This window comes from Mustela nivalis (genome assembly GCF_964662115.1).
Source record: "Mustela nivalis genome assembly, chromosome: 17".
Lineage (NCBI taxonomy): Eukaryota > Metazoa > Chordata > Mammalia > Carnivora > Mustelidae > Mustela > Mustela nivalis.
In genome coordinates this window covers 4,069,727-4,087,846 of record NC_139036.1, presented here as the reverse complement: position 1 = coordinate 4,087,846, position 18,120 = coordinate 4,069,727, and the positions used below count along the sequence as shown (strand labels likewise).

Here is an 18,120-nt window from a genome sequence, read left to right as displayed (position 1 = left end):
CCCCAGTGGTCCTGGATCCATCTGCCACCACGTCCCTTGGAGACTCACAGCCTAAACTCCTCCTGCCCAACACACACACTCGCACACACGTGTGCACAATCACATGTGCGCACACACACCATCACTTCTGTATGCCTCGCACTGACTTTCCAGGGCAGGGGTCCCCCACCTACGCTCGTAGGCTTTATCCAACCAAGCCTCTGGTTTCACATTTTCTGTGAAAATGAATGAATGAAGAATGCCCAGAGGCATTCTTGCCCTTGGATTCTGAGATATACTCCTGTATTTTTATGACGATTTCCTTTTCTTTTTTTCAAATCAAGAGGAGTTGTTTTCTGTCACTTACGACCAGTTACTGCCAGTTACATCTCTTCCTCCGCACTAGGCTCTACCCGCTCTTGAGGGTGGGAGGGACGCCTCGCTCGTCTGTCTCCCCAAGTGCCCGGCGCACAGCAGATGGGTAAGTGAGGTGGACGCGCGTCAGCCACCCCATGCGCTCTGGCTTACCTAGCTGCCTCTTGGCCTCTGCCCACGAGGGCTCGTTGCCTCGAAGAATCATGACGGCCTGCATCACCATTTCCACTTGGGCGGGGGGCCGTCCGTAAGACTTGATCTCTCCTATATCCTTCTTGTTCAGGGACTCCAGGGCCTGGGCAAAGGGACTCACTCAGGGAGCAGCGCCCAAGGGGACTCAGGGAGCAGGACAGGTCCCAGCTGAGGCTGGCCCGCCCCTTCTCGCTTCCCTGTGGGGGTCTGGAGCACAAAGCAGGCTGGTCCCATTCCCTTCCCTGGGGCTTCCCGCTCTGATACCCGCATGGCTTCCTCCAGGGCTGGCAAGGCCTCTTCTAGATCCTTCTGGGCATTGTCAGCCAGTGCCTGGCACTTGACTTCCTCGACTGCAATCTTCTCACTATTGGCTGTGACTGCCTAGGGACGGAGAGGACTCGTCTGGGCCTTGGGCAAAGGTGGGGGCAGTGTTGGCGGGGAGGATGGAAGTCTGAGGAGCGGCCTGTGTGTCCCTTGACATGGTCAGGGAGGGCAACCTGGAAGCCCCTGCCTGGGGGCGCTGGCGGCTGTGGGTGTGTGGGCGGGGCCACGGCCCGTTGGGTGGGAGGGGCTTGGGGGCGGGGCCAGAGCGACGGGGCCGGAAGCACCTTCTGCTGCTCGTCTGCTTCTCGCTTCTGCTGCACGATGATGACCAGGTACTCCTCGCACTGCTTCTGGAACTCAGCCACCTTCTTCTTGGCGTCCTCCAGCTCCAGGGACATCACTTCCACCTTCTCTCTGGTTTCGTCGATCTTGAACAGTCCCGTCCGCAGCTTGTTGGCCTGGTCCTGCAGCTCCTCCCGCTTCTCTCCCAGCAACCTGGGGCGCACGAAAGGAGACTGTGCCTGGGGAGGCTGGGCCCCCGGAAAGGGGAGCACCCTGCATGGGTCCCCGTCTCGCTTTCTGTTGCCGCTGCCGCCAGCACCATGACGTTTTTACAGCCTCCAGCCCGAATCAGGGCTAACAGCTCCCCAGCTGTCTCCCTGCTTCCCGACTCTCATCCCTTCACCTTATTCCGAGCTGCGGTCCTCACACCCGCTCCCCACTCGCGCTCCCACTGCGCACCGAGCAGGGGCTGCCCTGAACCAGCACACACCAGCCTGTCCCCAGGGGGTGGCCACCCCTCCTCTCCACCCCAGTTTGACATGATTTCTGATAGTTAAAGAAAACCTGGAAATCTGGATTTTACTAAGCCTCTCGCATTAAAAGTTAACAACTTACTCAAAAAGTTTTCAACACTGCACAGGCCTAACCCACCCCACCCCACCCCCAACAAAAAAAAGTCTATGCAGGATCATTTTCTGAACGAAGTGAGAAAATATGCGTGAAGGGCTGAGCACGCCGAATGGCCACTGGTCATCCAGGTATCCAGGGAAGGCAAGAGCTTTCTTTGCTCACAGAGGGACTGCAGTGCCAGGAATAGTACACAGCACATAGTAGATGCTCAGAAAATACATGAAGTGGATGAGTAGGTATAGGTGGTCGTTCTTATGACAAATGGCTTTTTCCTTGCCTTGATCACAACACAGAATCCAGTCAATGAGGTGGGTTTGTGGGTTTTTTTAAACATTTGTTTTGCGTCTTTCGAAGCAAATTAGTATTACATTGCGCACGTAAAGAGGCACTCGATACAACTTAAAGGAATGTCTGATTCTCAAGATGGTGCAAAGTCAAGGAGAGGTTGGAGAGGAGAGGACTGGTCCCTGCCTCGCAGGCGTACACAGTACCATCACCGTTGTATTGCACTTGGAGAAAGAAACGGCATCGCAGAAAACAAAGACAGAGCAGAGAGGGTGTAGAGAGGAGTCCTGGCCTAAAGGCTCTGCGATGTGAACCCCGGCTCGCTCTCACCGCCCCTCAGCGGGGCGGAATGAGACCCCCACATCTCAGCCTCTCCCCCCAGGGCGCCTGGCTCCTTGGCCTCCTGGGCCGGCTCCAGGTATGTCCCGCCCCATCATGTCACCGAGCTCCCTGGGCCTCCCCGCCCTCCACGCCTCTGCACACCTCTTGTACCCGGACACGAGCTCTAAGTAGTTGGTGGGGGTGACGTAGTTGTGTCTCCGCAGCTCGAGCAGCATCTTCTGGGAGTACCGTGCCACCGACCAGTGCATGGTGACGAAGATCTTGGCCACCTTCCTGTGGATCTGGAGGCCCGTGGGAAAGGATGGAAAACGCGGAGTGAGGGCAGGTGGAGGAGGGGTGCAGGAGGGGGCCTGGGGCTGGGTGCCAGGGGTGGGGGACACTCACATTCTCCTGCGTCCCCAGGTCCACCCCCACGAGGTACTTCTCAGCCACCTCCAGCAGGGCCTCTCGGGGCCACTCTGAGAACCAGTTGATGGTCGTGCAGTTCACTAAGGCCGGGTACTGGCGGATCCAGTTCCTGGGGAGGGGTTTCGAGAGGCAGTCAAGCCCCTTTATGGAGGCAGGTGGCCTCCACTCCTGGCCTCCACAAGGTCCGTCTGCTTTCCTGGAACCTAAGTGTCCCATCCCCTTGCTCCTGTGTGTCCCTGTCTTGATCCTGCTTCCTTCAGGGCCAGCTCAGTGTAGAACATAGGAACAGGTTCTTGTTCTAGCTGTGGATCTCAGGCAGATGCACTAACCCTCCCCTCATCAGTTTCCTCATCCCTAAAATGAGAGTAACATGGGGATGCCCCGGGGGCTCAGTCGGTGGAGCATCCAGCCCTTGATTACGGCTCAGGTCACGATCTTGTGGTCGTGGGTTTGAGCCCCACCTCAGGGTTTGCACTCAGTGGGGAGTCTGCTTCAGATTCTCTCTCCCTCTGTCTCTCCCCCCTTCGCTCTCTCTTGCTCTCTCTCTCTCTAAAAAGTGAATACATAAAACCTTAAAAAAATAAGATAAAATGGGACTAACAGGGACACAAACCCAAGCTGTCACTGGATTCGAGGTGACATGTGCAGTGTAGTGCCCAGTGCGCGGTAAACACACCACGTACCACAGACCCGAGAGCGAATAGCTCATAGAAAAACGAGGGGGCTGGTGGTTGTCAGGGGTTGAGGGGGCAGAGGAAGTGGGGAATTATCCAGTGGGCATAGAATTTCAATTTTGCAAGATGAGGAAGTTCTTTCTAGAACTTCATCTGCTGCATCGTCTGCTGCACGACGATGTGAATATGCTTAACCAGGTGAGCGGGACACTTGCAAAATGGTTACGACGGTAAATTTTGATGTTATTTTGTTTTTGTAGAATGACAACTAAAAATTTAAAAATGAAACACAAAGCGACAACAGGACACTCTAGTCCTACCGAAAGGGAGGGGACGCCTCCTCTGTCAGCAGCAGCACTGGGGACAGAAGGCGAGGTCTAGGGAAAGGAGCGGCCCACGGAGGGGGAGTGGAGAGAGAGCCAGGGCTGTCGAGGAGACTCGCTCCCAGGAGGCAGGGGGACCGGAGAAGGGTGGGGGCTGGGGGAGATGCTGTCACAGGGGTCACCTGAAAGGGTCGCCCACAGGGCTGAGGCAGAGAATGATGTGCAGGTTGTCGCGCACGCGCTCGATGAGGTAGGTGAAGAGGCTGTCGGAGGACGGGGACACCTGCTCCGCTTTGGCCTGCTCCACGATGAGCGTCTGGATCTGCACAGAAGCCATGTTAGCTGGGTTGCAGGGCTGCGGTTGGAGGGCAGAGCCCCAGGGGGTGGGGCCCCTGTGGCACCGATCAGAGGGAGGGATGGTCAGAGGGGCACAGCCACTGGTGGAGGGTGGGGGAGGGGCTTGCACCTCTTCGAATTCATCAGCCTTGTAGAGATTGGGGACCTCCCCTGAGCTCAAGATATTGTTGATGTCCTCCAGGAAGGACTCGTCGGCGATCTGGGTGTCCACAAAAAGGAAGGACGTGGGCTTGAGCTCCACTCCTGCCTGGCGGTACAGGCGCTTGATATCTGGGCCGGAGGAGGGGAGGAGGCAGAGGGCACAGGCGGGTGTCAGACACGCCATCCCGTCCTTGTTCCCCTTCCTGTGTCCCCTGGCCTGCAACCCGCGCACCATGCCGCCTGCTGCCCACCGGGCCTGGCAGGCTCAGCACCCGCCTCCACCTCCCCTACTCTTGCCTCCACAGGAAGGCGGGCACCTGACCTTTCACGCCAGCCCCCAGCCCACCCAGGGTTCCATCGGCAGCTGCACCTTCTCGGAACTCCTGCTTGCGATAATGCTTGGTGACCTCGATCTGGAAGGTGATGTACTCGCAGATGGAGGAGGCCAGGCGGGCCAGACTCTGGCGCCCGCTGCCCCCGATGCCCACCAAGAGCATGTTGCCCCGAGGCTGTCCGATGACGCGCACGATCCGCGCGACTGGGGAGGGGGACCCAGCAGTGAGGCCACGGAGCCATGGCAGGGGGCGGGGGGGGGGACCCCGGGGCCCTAAGCTGGAGATAGGCCGCCTGAAACTGAAGGACCCAGATGGAAAAGTGTGGGGAGAGGCTGGGGCCTGGGGCATCTCGAGCAGCCACCCCTGGGGAGGACAAGCCCTCTGGGGCCCGAGAGGAAGGCTCCTTCCCAGACGTGCCCATGCTTGGGAACAGCCCACCGTTGGGGTGCTGGCAGGACGGGAGGGGGCTGCTCACTGTGCTCGATGGCCTCTCGGAAGAGCACCAGCTGCATGGGCACCACGGCGGGGGACAGATTGTACTCGCGAAGCGCCGCCTCCATGGCCGCTTTCAGGGCCGCCAGGTCCGTCAGGTCCTCGTACACCTTGGGCTCCCTCATGAAGTCCCCTGGGCCCAGGGAGCAGGGCTCAGACCCCGGGGGCCGGCCCGGCCCTCCTCCCAGGCCCCCTCCCACACCTGCAGCGGCCGCAGCACCCGCTCACCGAAGATGGGAGAGCGCTTGGTGGGGCACAGATTGTGAAACGTGAGGTCGAAGAAGGAGCCGAGCTTGTCGCTGATGATGCCCACGAAGGCCTCCATGTCTGCCGCGTCCACCAGCCGGTCTGAGAAGACTCTGTCGGGAGGGAAGGGTCTGAGCCTTAGGAGTGCAGGGCACAGGGCCCGCGGCAGGGGCTGGGTGCCAGGCCCAGGAGGCCCGCGACTGGCGTCTGTCTGGGGCATCTGTCTAGCCTCAAGCGGGGCACAGGCATCTCACCTGAAACACTCGTGGATCCAGAGCCGCGTGATGCTGGACTTGGTGTCGTGGAAGTCCTTGTTGGCCCTGAGCATGCCCTGGAACACCTGCGGGAGGGGAGTGGCCGGCGGGCAGGGAGGGACCCCAGGCTGCAGCGGGAAGCTGGGGAGGCTGGGAGGCTGGGCTTCGAGGGCCCCGCAGGATGGGACGGCGGCTCACCTTGGAGATGTCCCGGAGGTTGAACAGGTAGTGGATTTTGGCGGGCGTGGGCAGGAAGCGCTGCACCACCGTGTTGTACACGTCCAAGGTGGCCTCAGTCACCACATTGCCGATGGCCTTCACCTCCTCCTCGAAGTCCTGCAGCTTCTGGTTGATCATGGTGCCAAATATTCGGGTGATCTGCGACTCCTGGGGACAGGCCCTGATGCTCGCCTTTGCCAGCTCCTGGCCCGCCTGCCCGACCCCGGGGAGGCAGCTGGCTTTAGGGGGGCACCAAACCCCCCCAAAGTCAAGAGCAATAAGGTGTTCTTGCGATATTCAAAAATCAGCGGATATGCATGACGAACTCACACCAACAGCTCACACAGGGATGGTGGTGGCCAGGCCTGCTGCCTGCACCCCCACCCCGGGCTGGGACACTGCTCGGCATGCACCCATCGCGTGCATTCATGTAAACCTGGGGTGTTTGTGCGTCCTCTATTTTTGGCATTAGCTGCTTTAAGATTGCATTCAGCTGTGCTTTATCTTGATTACTGAGGCTCTGGGGGCACCTCTGCGTGCCCCGCTCAGCTCCCTGAATCTGGGCGCTCTTCTCGGCTCTCAGCTGCAGGATCCATCTTCCTTTCATCTATGTGGGCCCCCAGAGCTCTCTGCCCACCCCCCACATGTCTTATTCCACAAGCCCCAGCTACACTTGCCTCCTGCTGCCCTTGGGGCTCAGAAGCTAGGACTCCCACGATAGCGGCCCCCACCCTACGTGACCGCCCCGCATGCACCTCTGCTCAGGGGTTCCCCCAGCCCACCTTGATGTGCCCGCTCAGTTCTCTGGGACGTGGTTGGTTTTGCCCCTTACAGCACCCTGCCCCCCCCCCGCCCTCTCCCCACCCACCCCAGCCCCTGCCGCCGGCCCCATTGTGCCCTCACTGTGGGGAAGGTCATGTTGATGATGTTGAAGCGACCCTGGAGCCTGGGGGAGATGGCGGTCCGTCCGCCCCCGGGGGGTCCCATGGCAGCCATCAGGAACATGTCCTGGGGAGCAGAGACAGGGTGGGCTGGGACAGGTGAGAGAGGGACGAGACAGGGCACAGGACTGGAGTGCACGGAGCAAGGATGGGGAGAGAGCCCCGGACAGAATGAGAAGAACAAATGGGAAATAAAGGTGTAAGAAAGGTAGAACAGGGGGAAGGGATAGGGGCCATTTCCTTGAGAATCAGCAAAGGGACGTGTTTGTTTTCATTTCATCATGACCCATGTACCAAAACCAGAAAATACAGGTCAGTGCAAGAACGTTTTCTAGACTCTCTTTTCCTTCTGCGTGTGTGTGTGCACATGTGTGTGTGTGTGTATGTGCGTGTGCACACCTGTTCTCTTTCCCAGAAACAGAAGAACGCACTGTTAATCGAGTTTCTGGGGGCTGGATGGACGGGCAACCCCGCAGCGAGGATGGGAGGGCTGCCGTCCATCCATTTGGGAGAAAGAAACCACCAAGACACTCAGAATCCAGTGGGCGCAGAGCCTGCCTGGAGGCAGATGCTGGGGGGACGCAGGGAGGTGGGATGGGAGTCAGGGACCCTGGGCACACGGGCCACTCCGGGAAGTGGCAGGCCTGGCACGTGAGCTGCAGACAGAGCGCAGAGGGGCGCGCGGGCCAGAGGCACGACGATGCCGGCGTGGGCTGTGTGGGTGCAGAGGAGGACAGGATGCCGGGGTTCTTTCCCGGGGTCCCCGGGGAGTAGGAGCTGAACCTCCAGGGCAGGGAGTGGCTTCTCGGGAGGCTTACTCGGATGTACTTGATGGTCTGCTTGGTGCGGTCATACCAGAAGCCATAGTCGATCCAAAGGCGGATCAGCTCCAGCGGGGGCTGGGACCCGAACATGTCCTTCGCGGGCATGTTCAGGTCGTCCATAAAGGTGATCATGCTCTTGCCCCCAAACGGGACGTAAACGCCCTTGGTTCGCTTCTCCACCCGGCTCTCGATGATGCTCTGCACATTGTTGGACGTGGTCTGGTGAAGGGACACAGCATGAACGCGGGGCCTCGCCGGGAGAGACCCGGGACCAGAGGGGCAAAGCCCCGGGCCCCGCGGCGCACCTGTGCAGACATGTTGACGATCAGCACCGACCACTGGCTGGAGGGCAGGGATTGCAGGACACTCTGGGCGATGGACGTCTTCCCGGTCCCCACAGGACCCACCAGCAGGACGGGGTTCTGCCTGGCCACCAGGGCACTCACTAGGTAGTTGTAGCGAACGGTGTCGACTGTGGGCACCATGATCTTATAGAAGGGGGAGCTGGGGAGCAAAGGGAGCCTTGGCCAAGAGCCCGGGCTGCTCCTTCTCGACCCAGCTTCCCCCTGCCTCCCTCACACATCCCCCTGAGGGGCCTGGAGATGGGGCGTCCTGCCTTCTCCTTAGGGACCCTGGCCCAGGCAATCCAGATCCCACTCCCTCCATTCCAGAGGCGCTGCCATCTGCAACCCCCCGCCCCACGGCTCACCTGCCTCTGGCCCTGTCCCAGCAAGTCCCGCCCCAGGACCTGCTCTCACTTGGGAGGGTAGCGCCAGCTCTTCGGGAGCTTGTCCTCAAATGACGTCCAGTTCCGCATCTTGGGGTCCACGAAGTACTCGTACACCGTGTCCTAAGGAGGGAAGGCGTGTGAGGCTGCCCAAGCCGGCGTCCGCTCCCCACCCCGGGCACAAGCGCTCACAGGTCCCCAGGGGAAGGATGGCTGAGTTGGTGGGTCCGAGGGTCCCCACCTTATTGGGAAAGGAGCCCTCAATCTCCCGGACATAGCTGTCAATTCTCTTGCGTCCCTCCTCGTCCACGGACGCGCACACGGACCAGATCATGCTGAACACAAAGGTCATCTCCACCATGGAGATGTAGTTTTCACTGTCCGCCGGGTTCACCTGGACGGACGACAGGGGAAGTAGCCTCGTCATAAAGGAGATGGACGGGGCTGGGGAGTGATTCTGGCAGATGGCCACAAAGGCTTGGAGCTCGCCTCCCTCCCTGGCTCCGTTCGGGAAACCGTGTTGTTGTAGATGGTTGTAGATGACCGTATATCTAAAACAGGGAGTTACATCCAAAACTTCTGCATCATCTCCGCTACATTATAAAGACACAGCATCGGGGCACCCGGCAAGCTCTGTCGGTGAAGCGTCCGACTCTTTTTTTTTTTTAAAGATTTTATTTATTTATTTGACAGAGAGAGATCACAAGTAGATCACAAGTAGATGGAGAGAGAGGCAGGCAGAGAGAGAGAGAGAGGGAAGCAGGCTCCCTGCTGAGCAGAGAGCCCGATGTGGGACTCGATCCCAGGACCCTGAGATCATGACCTGAGCCAAAGGCAGCGGCTTAACCCACTGAGCCACCCAGGCGGCCGCATCCAACTCTTGATTTCAGCTCAGGTCCTCAGAGTCCTGAGATCGAGCCCCGCGTCGGGCTCTGCGCTCAACAGGGAGTCTCTCTCCCTCTCTCTCCGCACCTGACTACTTGCACTCCCTCTCAATTAAGTAAATAAGTAAATAAATAAAATCTTAGAAAAGAAGAAGAAGAGGAAGATGCCACAGAAGTGATGCAGCCACACCACATGGACCCTGAGCAAGGGCCAAGGGTGCTCACGGAGACCAGTCCAGGGGCGCTCACGGTGACTTCTCTGTAAGCACAAAAAATCGGAGAAGATCCACATGTCCACCGATAGAGGGACGGAAAAATAATGTCGTGTTCCACAGTGGGATAGTATCCAAGGTTTAAAAAAAAGCAATGAAATCAATCTACACACAGAGACACAGAACTCAAAACCATACCACTGTTTAGTGAGCATATTGTGAATGTGGTACATAACAGGTGCCATTTTTTTGTTAAGGTTTTTATTTACTCATAACAGAGAGAGACACACTGAGAGAGGGGACACAGGCCGGGGAAGTGGGAGAGAGAGAAGCAGGCTTCCCACTGAGCAGGGAGCCCAATGCGGGGCTCCATCCCAGGACCCCAGGATCATGACCTGAGCTGAAGGCAGATGATGATAGACTGAGCCCCCCAGGCACCCCCAGAATATGGGTTTTAAATACATTTTCTATGGCGACGTCTGGGTTCACAGGCAAATATGTATTTAAAAGGTCTGTGATGGGGGCGCCTGGGGGGATTCAGTTGGCGAAGCGTCTGCCTTTCAGCTCAGGTCATGATCCTGGAGTCCCCAGACTTGAGTCCCACTTTGGGCTCCCTGCTCGGCGGGGAGCCTGCTTCTCCCTCTGCCCCTCACCCCACTCTTGTGCACATGCGTGCTCTCTCTCTCTCTCTAATAAATAAATAAAAAAAATGTTTAAAGGGGAATTAGATTCAACTATTACTTGTGTAATTAAACATGAAATTAAAAATTAATAATAAGGGGCGCCTGGGTGTCTCAGTGGATTAAGCCGCTGCCTTCGGCTCATGTCATGATCTCAGGGTCCAGGGATTGAGCCCTGCATCGGGCTGTCTGCTCAGCAGGGAGCCTGCTTCCTCCTCTCTCTCTGCCTGCCTTTCTGCCTGCTTGTAATCTCTCTCTGTCAAATAAATAAATAAAATCTTTAAAAATAATAATAATAAGAATTTATAGTGTACCAAGTTCACGGTAAGCAGCATGTGTATGTATTAAGCAAGCTGCGCGCCCAACGTGGGGCCTGAATTCATGACACAGAGATCAAGAGTCATACGCTCTGCCGACTGATCCAGCCGGCTGCCCCCGGAAACAGCATGTCCAGGCTCTTGCTCTCAACTACTGCCCCCCCCCCCGGGGCATGTGGCAGGTGCCTTCAGCGGGGTGTGTGCAGCACACGGGGCTGTCTCGGCGACAGTGGCCCACAGGCAGCTAACTCAGCAGCGCTCGCCCCATCTCTCACCTGCCCCACGAAACAGCCACAGGCCGGGAGCAGGGAGGCTCCGAATTAAGATGCCGAGAACCACAGATAACACGGCACACAGGATGCTGTCCAGTCCAGGATATCGGACTTGGGGTCAGCACAATCCCCCATCACAAGGTACAGGTGGGAAACAGTGCTGAGACTTGACTCTCTACCATATTCAACGCAGAGGCCTTAGTCTGTCCTTCCAGCTTGCCCCAGATGTGGCACACCTCCTGCCACGCCCGTCCCCTCCAGGCTCTGCCCCCCGCCCGCCTCCTCAACCCCCGTGCACTGAGACTACAGGACTGTCTTCATCCCACACATCACTTTGCAAGTTCATTCGCAGAGTTTCCGTGTGCGTTGGCTCCGCCAGGAGCGACACACACTGTTAGAGACCGTCATTGTCCTGTAACTGCCTATGAACGGTTCAGTTATCTAGCAATGTCTTCAAAAACACTAGGAACCATTGCGAGGCAGAGGTTTAATCTCAACAGAAAAATATGCAGTTCTGGTCCTCACTCCACAATTCTAAACTGAACAACATTTTTCTTAAGTACCAACCAATCTGCAAATTTCCTTTTTTCTTAATTTTTTTTAAAGATTTTATTTATTTATTTATTTGAGAGTGCATGCCCACAAGCAGAGGGATGGGGGCAGAGGGAGAAGCAGGCCCCCCGCCGAGCAGGGAGCCTGACGACATGGGACTTGATCCCAGGAAACCAGGATTATGACCTGAGCCAAAGGCTCAACCTGAAAATTTCCAAAACCCCGTCATCAGATTAGATGAAGAGCTCCTTCCAGCAGAAATGGTATCCTAAACCCTCCCATGTACCAAAATTTAATAGGTATTTTTCTAAAGGATGGAGAAATGAGGAACCAAGCGAACCACCCTCAGGTCCCAAACGATGGTAGGAAATGAGCACGAGGCTTTGCCGTGTGCCGTAAGCGACCGGGAGTCCTGAGTCTGGCATCCCGCCTCGCGTGGACATGTGCCTGCACGGCTCCGTGGTCCATGAGACCTCCCCTCGGGGTCCCTGCTGCACTCACACCCGGGTTCAAAAAGGGTCTCGGACACACGGCTGCGCTCAGGCTGTCCCCGCAAGGCCGCAGCCCGTCCCACCCCCGCGCCCCGCGGCCGGCCTCACCCCATTCTCCGGCGTGGCCAGGGCGGAGTAGAGCTTGCAGAGGGAGATGATGCCGCTGTACTCCGGGACAGCCACCAGCTCGGCGCAGTAGTCCTTCTTGAAGGCCAGCATCTTGCTAATGAATTTCTCGAACATGCGCTGCAGAGGCTCTATCTCCGCCTGGAGTCCAGACAACGGGCTCTGCCTCTGCGCTCTGCCCGCCCCGGGGCCCCGTGGCTGCTCCCCCGTCCCCCCACCCCTTCCCGTACCTTCGGCCTCTTCTCCAGCCAGGACTGCACGTAGGGCTTCCAGCCCAGGTCGGTGTAGTCGGTGTAGACCATCCCGCAGCGGGACACGGTGGCGGGAGACGCCACGGCCAAGTTCTCCACTTCGAACAGGAGGGACACCTGGGGAGACACTCGGTGGGGGCTCCATCTTTCCCGTCACCCAGCCTCCGCGGGGAGAAACTTGCAGCCCCCGATGTCCCCCAAGTGCCTTTATCCGAGCACTGAGCATGGCACAACACGCCAGGACAGAGGTCTACAAAGGACTTGCTTTTGACAAAGAATTTAGGGCTTATTAGAGGTGAAGGTTCCCCAAAACCCCCCTCTGGCTCGCACTGAGTGGATGAGAAAGGGTGAGTGTCGCAGCCCATGAATCCTGGCCAGGCAGAGGGGGAAGGCTGACTCCTGAGCACAGAGCTTCCCTTCTGGATGCTCCTCCCCACGCCCACCGTTTACCTGGCCTTCTTCCCTTGGACACAGGTCTCCCTGAATCCAGCGCCCTCCTCCTCACCTCTCCCACTGGAGCTCCTCGTCTGGGGTCCCTGGCCCCCTCCCTGCCCCTCCCCGCAGGGTCGCACCTGCTCAGGCATTGCGATGCGCTCCCCATTGATGAGGGTCAGGACTTTGTTGTCGTCCATGACTGAGTTCATGCTCTCGATCCACAGCGTGTCCACAGGGCCATCGAAAAGGATCCACTTCTCATCCGGCTTCTCGTCTTGGTAGGAGGAGGATGGGCAGGAAGCTAAAACCGTCTCCCCGGACCACCCCTCATCTTCCGCTCCTCAGAGAGGCGAGCACATTCTGGCCCGGCATTTTCCTCCCAAGTGGGGTCTTTCCACCCCTGGACTGCTGGGGTTCCCTCCCCGTGACGTGGGCACCTGCACATGCCGTCCGCATGACGCTGGACAGGATGCCGTCTGTCCACTCGTTTGTGTTGAGGTCATACTCCCCATACAGCTCCCCCAGGGACAACGCCTTCGGGTTCAAGGGGAACTCCTAAAAGGGACACAGAGATCTCAGTTTATACCCAGGTCAGCCCCATTCCCAGATGTCCGGACTTGCTCTCGGTCTCCAGTCTCTCCCTGGTGCCCTTGGGCCTGAGCCCTGCCCACCTGCGCCCTGGTCTCTGGCAGGCATGTCCCCGTCCCCGAACGCACCCTGACCATGTTGAAGTTGGGCTCTCCGGCACGGCACAGCGAGGACAGGGAGGCCTGGAGGATACGCCATGAGGTGGTCTTGCCGCTGCCTGTGCAGCCCACGATCATGGTGGAGTGGCGTGAGTTTTTGGTCTCGTACAGCTGGATGACCTTGGTGAGGGTGAATGGTGTGCTCTGCAGGCCCATGTCGCGGATCTCCTGCTCGATGGTGTCCCGCAGCTGAGAGGGGCAACAGACGGCAGGAGGCCTGTAAGCCCCACCGCTGTGGCACCCAGGGCCCCCCCACTCTGGCCATCGCTCCCTCAGGAGCCCGCTGGCCACTGCAGAGCTGTGAGGCTGGGCTCTGGGATCAGCCAGGCAGGGACCCTGAGGCAGGGACTGCTCTGGGCCTCAGTGTCCTCATCTGCTAAGTGGGCGCGATGAGGGTGCTTTCCTCGGCAGACTATCCTGTGATTTCTCTGCTTTCACGCCCCCCACCACCGGCCCAAGAATTCTCCTTTTCTCTCTAGCAATGTATTTGCAAAGACATATTTTTAGCTAACGTTTTACGGGTTTCAAGGGAGAAGGCTCATTCTGGGTATCTGAACCACCACTCCCCCAGAGAAGAAAATTCCTATAGAATTTTCTAGAATTTCTAGAACTTCCTAGAATCCTCCTGTCCACCCCTTCTATGCCACTGCTCTGACACAGCAGCAGGGACCGGTGGGTATAAAAAAGGCAGGAAGGGCTCTGAGGGCACCAGAGAGGCAGAGGCCAGCCACACCACGGGTGGGGGATGCGGCCAGAGAGTGGAGTGTCTGAATAGGTCTAGGTCATTCTGTAGACAAGGAGGCCCAGAGAGGGCAGTGGACCCGCAAACAGCCACAGCCCGTGGACAGCAGGACGAGGCCTGGAAGCCAAGCGCCGGGTCCACAAGTGCACAGGTGAGGTCGGCGGGAGGGGCGAGGGCGAGCACCTTGCCATAGTCAATGGTGGGCAGCTCGACGTTGGGGAACAGGTCTTGCACGATGGCATTGAAGAGCGGTACGTCGACAGAAGTGAGCTTGGCGATGTTCATGTCTCTCATTGAGAGCAGCAAAACCTGGCCAGGAAACGAGGGGGCCTCTGGCCTGAGGAGGGGGCCCTGGGCGCCCTCTTGGCCCCCCTTCCTGTCCAAAGGGTTGAGCGGCAGGGGGCAAGAACAGTGCAGACGGCCAAGCGAGGCGACGCAGGGGACAGGTGATACAGGGGACAGACTACACAGGGGACAGATGACACAGGGGATGGGCTGCGGGGTGGGGATCCCAGTCTGGGGAGAGGAGCTGGAAAGCGTCGGTGCAGGCGGGTAGGACCAGAGACCCTGGAGGTCGGAGCTCAAGGGCTGTGTCACAATCTACCTCTTCGTCAGACATGTCCGGCTGCACGCGACGCTTCCTGCCCGCGTAGCGCAGGAGGGAGGTGAGGGCACGCAGGCCAAAGTCGTAGTGGTCCTGTCGGGACAGCTGCTGCACGGCCAGTGAGTACAGCGTGTACACCTTCTTGGCCAGAATCTGGGGAAGGAAAACCGAGGAGGAAACTGCGCCCTCACGCGGGGACAGTGACAGAGGCACACAGTGGGTCCCCAGGCCTCCAGCAGGCCAGGCCAGGCTCTGGGGAGAGTCTTAACAGAAGACTTTGGGAATGGTGCTGCCACAGATTGGGGACCTCCCGGGGGGGAGGGGCTCCACACCCTCCTGACCGCAGCCTGCCTCCCTCGGAGGTGCCTCTGTCCGGGGACTCGTCCCGGAAGGGACGTCAGAGCGTTAGCGACATACCTTGCAGTTGCCAAAGCCCTCCCCAAAGAGGATGATCTCGGCGATGAGAGTGGAATCGGGCACCACCATGGCGATGGGCCGGAACATGGATTTCAGGTTGTCTGGCAGCTCTGTGCGGCCGGCATAGCCTGTAGGACAGCGCCGTCCATGTAGAACCCAGACCAGTCCCCGAAGACCCCTGCCCATTCGCAGCCCCGTTTTCCCCAACCCCGGTTCACCCTTTCCTGGTCTCCCCACAGACCCTTCCCCCAGCCGTTCCCGGGGAACAGTAATGACACAGCCCGGGCCCTGCGTGCTGGCGAGAGTCCCCGTGCCTGCACACAGGATGGCGGACACACCAGGACCTGGGGCCGGCCCAGCCAGAGAGGACGGCAGAGTACCCCAAAGGACGGGGGGCATGTACAGACACACAGAGGTTACAGCAAGACCTCCTCCCCTTCTCCCAGAAGGCTGGGTGTTTGTCCTTCCCTCTCCGGGCTTTGTCTTTCACCGCCCTCCCCTTGGGCTGAACCCGCTGGCCTGGAAAGGGGAGCGGGCTAACAGCAAGCTGCCCTGGACACGCCTGTCCCCGTACCCGGGTTCATGGTGATGAAGATCCCACAGGACCACACCAGGTTTATTTCAAAGCCCTCGAAGTAGAAACGGGTGAGGCTGGCGGCCAGGGCGGACAGGATGGACAGGATCTGCTGGGCCACCACGGACAGCACCTCTATGTTGATGCGGTTAAACTCGTCAAAGCAGCCCCAGGCGCCGGTCTGTGGCGGGAGGGGCAGAGTTTTGGGGGGCCAGAGAAGCACCGTCCCCTCCAGCGGGGAGCCCTGAGGGGCCGAGCCGGGGTTGGCAGCCCCGCCTGACATGCCCCGGCAGGTGTGGCGTCTCTAGAGCTCAAGTGCTGTCTGGGCAGCGGGGGGCGGAGGTGCAGGGAACCCCAGGGGCAGTCCTAGCCCAAAGCTTTCCAGCCAACAGAACAACCACAGGGACAACCTCGGGGATGGCTGGAGCCAGCGTGCACTGGGAAGAGACCCTGGGGAGGGAACTGGTGAGCCCCGAGGCCTGTGCCCGGGACGGGTATGTACACTTGCATGACCTCGTTGAGCCCTTACGTCATCTCCTAAGTCTCCAAACAAGCAAAAATGAACTCGAGCGGAGCTCGGGGAGGTGCAGGGGTTTCCACAGTCGTGAACACTGAGGGCAGGGAGTACTGTATGCTACACAAAGCTGGGGACCGGACCGGGGTTCAGCTGACCTTCCGGGACCAGGAGGGGGTGGCAGGGCAGGGGGACAGACCTGGGCCAGGCCTGAGTACATCCTGCCCATGGACTTGTAGTCTAGGCCCTCAGAGCAGTTGACCACGATGACGTATATGCCGAGGGCCTTGCCCAGGTCCTTGACGGTCTCCGTCTTCCCCGTGCCCGCCGGACCTTTGGGGGAGCCCCCCCGGTGCAGGTGCAGGGCCGTGGTCAGGGTCATGTAACACCTGAGGATCGAGGGCAGGACCCCAGTCGGACTCCTGCGAGCACCCCCGGCCCTGCCCAGCAGCTACTGCTCCCCAGGCCACCACCCTGTCACCACGTCAGCCACCTGTCGGTCAGCGGGGTGATGACCAGCCGGCCGGAGTTCCCCAAGTACTCATAGCTGTACTGGAACTGTGTGTTGGTCTGGCGGATCAAGCAGTCGTCCAGATCCTGGAGCAACAGGGCAGAGGAAGGGAGAGACGGGCTTGGAGGAGGAGCTTGGGGGGTTGGAGGTTGGGGGGGACTGGGAGGCTGCAGTTACGAGACCAGGGTTCTGTCCAGGCCGCGAAGGGAAGGGCCTACAGCCCACGCAGAAGGGGGTATCCAGGCCGCACAAATGCCCACGGCCTTCCTGGGCCCGATCAGCTGCCCTCGCGGTGAGCTGTCCTGCCTCAGGAGACGGGACGGGGCCGAGAGCAAAACCAGGCCCGGGGACCGGGGCGCCGGGAGGGCGTGGGTGGCAGCGTGGGCCGGGCACCTTGTCCCAGTAAAAGCGCAGCTGGCTGAGCCAGTCAAAGGAGCTGATGTCCATGAGGCCGGCCTTGTACAGCTTCTCCAGCACGTCCCGTGCATGGACTTCTATGGTCACCAGCGCCACGATTTTTAGCCGCATGATTTTGGTCAGGCTCCCCCTGATGGCTTCCGAGTACTTGTTCAGGACCGACACCTGCGGGACAGGGGGCGGCAGGGAAGAGCAGGGCGGGGGCGAGGCCAGCACAGCTCAACGGCGCCTCACCCGGCTTCCAGCCCCGGGCCCATCCCAGCGCCCAGGAACTCCAGACCCCCAGCCCTTCCAGGCCCTCCAGATTTGCCTTGCAGGACTTCCGCCACAAAACACCATCGCCGTGGCCCTGACCCAGACCCCAGCGTGTCCCTCCGAGGCCCCCCAGGCCCGCCGCACACTTGGAGGGTCCCCCACCTGCTTCTTCTTCATGACCTTGAGGATTTTCTTGTCTCCTCGCTCCTTCGCCGTCAACAGGCACTTGGTGACGTCGGCCGTCCACTGGATCTGACTGGCCGTGATCACCACCTGGGACCCACACAGAGGTTGCATCCTCAGGCCTGGCTTGAAGCCTAGCCCCCAAGGCTCAGCCTCTTCCTGGCCCCAGGTGCCAGTGCCCTCTCAGCGGGCTAGCTCTGCCCTGCAGGTGGGGCTTGGGCCTACGGACAGGAGCAAAGGGTTCAGCCTGCAGGGCAGTAAGGCCTTCGCCCAGAACAGGGGCAAGAGACCTGCGTCTGGTGACACTTGCGATTCTGTCCTAACCTTTGCGGCTCCCTCTCACCCCTTCCGTGCTCCCTCGTCTCTACCAACCCCGGCTTACCTGGCCAGCCCACTCCTTCACCCACTTGTCCCTCTTGTTAAGAAACTTCTTGAGGGCCAGGCGACAGTTCCGGAGCAGGTCCCGCAGGGTGACCCTCATGGTCCGCTCCACGTCACCAAGCCAGGACTGGGAGGGGGGAAGGAGGGGACAGGGCCGAATGGCTGGGCCTCAGGGCCAGAGACGAGCGTCCCCGGCGGGCAGGGGC

The 18,120-nt window shown here is 59.5% G+C and overlaps 1 protein-coding gene across 1 annotated transcript in view; it reads right to left on the bottom strand.

Annotated features, from left to right (window-relative positions):
- The window catches only part of DNAH2 (dynein axonemal heavy chain 2), an 87,882-nt gene that overhangs the window by 21,360 nt on the left and 48,402 nt on the right, over nucleotides 1–18,120 (bottom strand). Inside the window, exons 33-63 of the mRNA XM_082708029.1 lie at nucleotides 17,916–18,041; nucleotides 17,513–17,623; nucleotides 17,072–17,260; nucleotides 16,661–16,764; nucleotides 16,367–16,556; nucleotides 15,654–15,834; nucleotides 15,080–15,207; nucleotides 14,663–14,815; nucleotides 14,242–14,367; nucleotides 13,287–13,505; nucleotides 13,008–13,125; nucleotides 12,708–12,844; nucleotides 12,115–12,252; nucleotides 11,867–12,025; nucleotides 8,592–8,744; nucleotides 8,382–8,473; nucleotides 7,929–8,127; nucleotides 7,618–7,842; nucleotides 6,762–6,866; nucleotides 5,838–6,026; nucleotides 5,640–5,725; nucleotides 5,368–5,498; nucleotides 5,123–5,272; nucleotides 4,683–4,850; nucleotides 4,281–4,441; nucleotides 3,997–4,136; nucleotides 2,794–2,926; nucleotides 2,551–2,690; nucleotides 1,155–1,365; nucleotides 811–927; nucleotides 508–649 (exon numbers count right to left, since the gene is read on the bottom strand). Coding sequence (XP_082564155.1) covers nucleotides 508–649; nucleotides 811–927; nucleotides 1,155–1,365; nucleotides 2,551–2,690; nucleotides 2,794–2,926; nucleotides 3,997–4,136; nucleotides 4,281–4,441; nucleotides 4,683–4,850; nucleotides 5,123–5,272; nucleotides 5,368–5,498; nucleotides 5,640–5,725; nucleotides 5,838–6,026; nucleotides 6,762–6,866; nucleotides 7,618–7,842; nucleotides 7,929–8,127; nucleotides 8,382–8,473; nucleotides 8,592–8,744; nucleotides 11,867–12,025; nucleotides 12,115–12,252; nucleotides 12,708–12,844; nucleotides 13,008–13,125; nucleotides 13,287–13,505; nucleotides 14,242–14,367; nucleotides 14,663–14,815; nucleotides 15,080–15,207; nucleotides 15,654–15,834; nucleotides 16,367–16,556; nucleotides 16,661–16,764; nucleotides 17,072–17,260; nucleotides 17,513–17,623; nucleotides 17,916–18,041 — 4,621 coding nt within the window. The remainder of the gene's footprint in view (nucleotides 1–507; nucleotides 650–810; nucleotides 928–1,154; nucleotides 1,366–2,550; nucleotides 2,691–2,793; nucleotides 2,927–3,996; nucleotides 4,137–4,280; nucleotides 4,442–4,682; nucleotides 4,851–5,122; nucleotides 5,273–5,367; nucleotides 5,499–5,639; nucleotides 5,726–5,837; nucleotides 6,027–6,761; nucleotides 6,867–7,617; nucleotides 7,843–7,928; nucleotides 8,128–8,381; nucleotides 8,474–8,591; nucleotides 8,745–11,866; nucleotides 12,026–12,114; nucleotides 12,253–12,707; nucleotides 12,845–13,007; nucleotides 13,126–13,286; nucleotides 13,506–14,241; nucleotides 14,368–14,662; nucleotides 14,816–15,079; nucleotides 15,208–15,653; nucleotides 15,835–16,366; nucleotides 16,557–16,660; nucleotides 16,765–17,071; nucleotides 17,261–17,512; nucleotides 17,624–17,915; nucleotides 18,042–18,120) is intronic.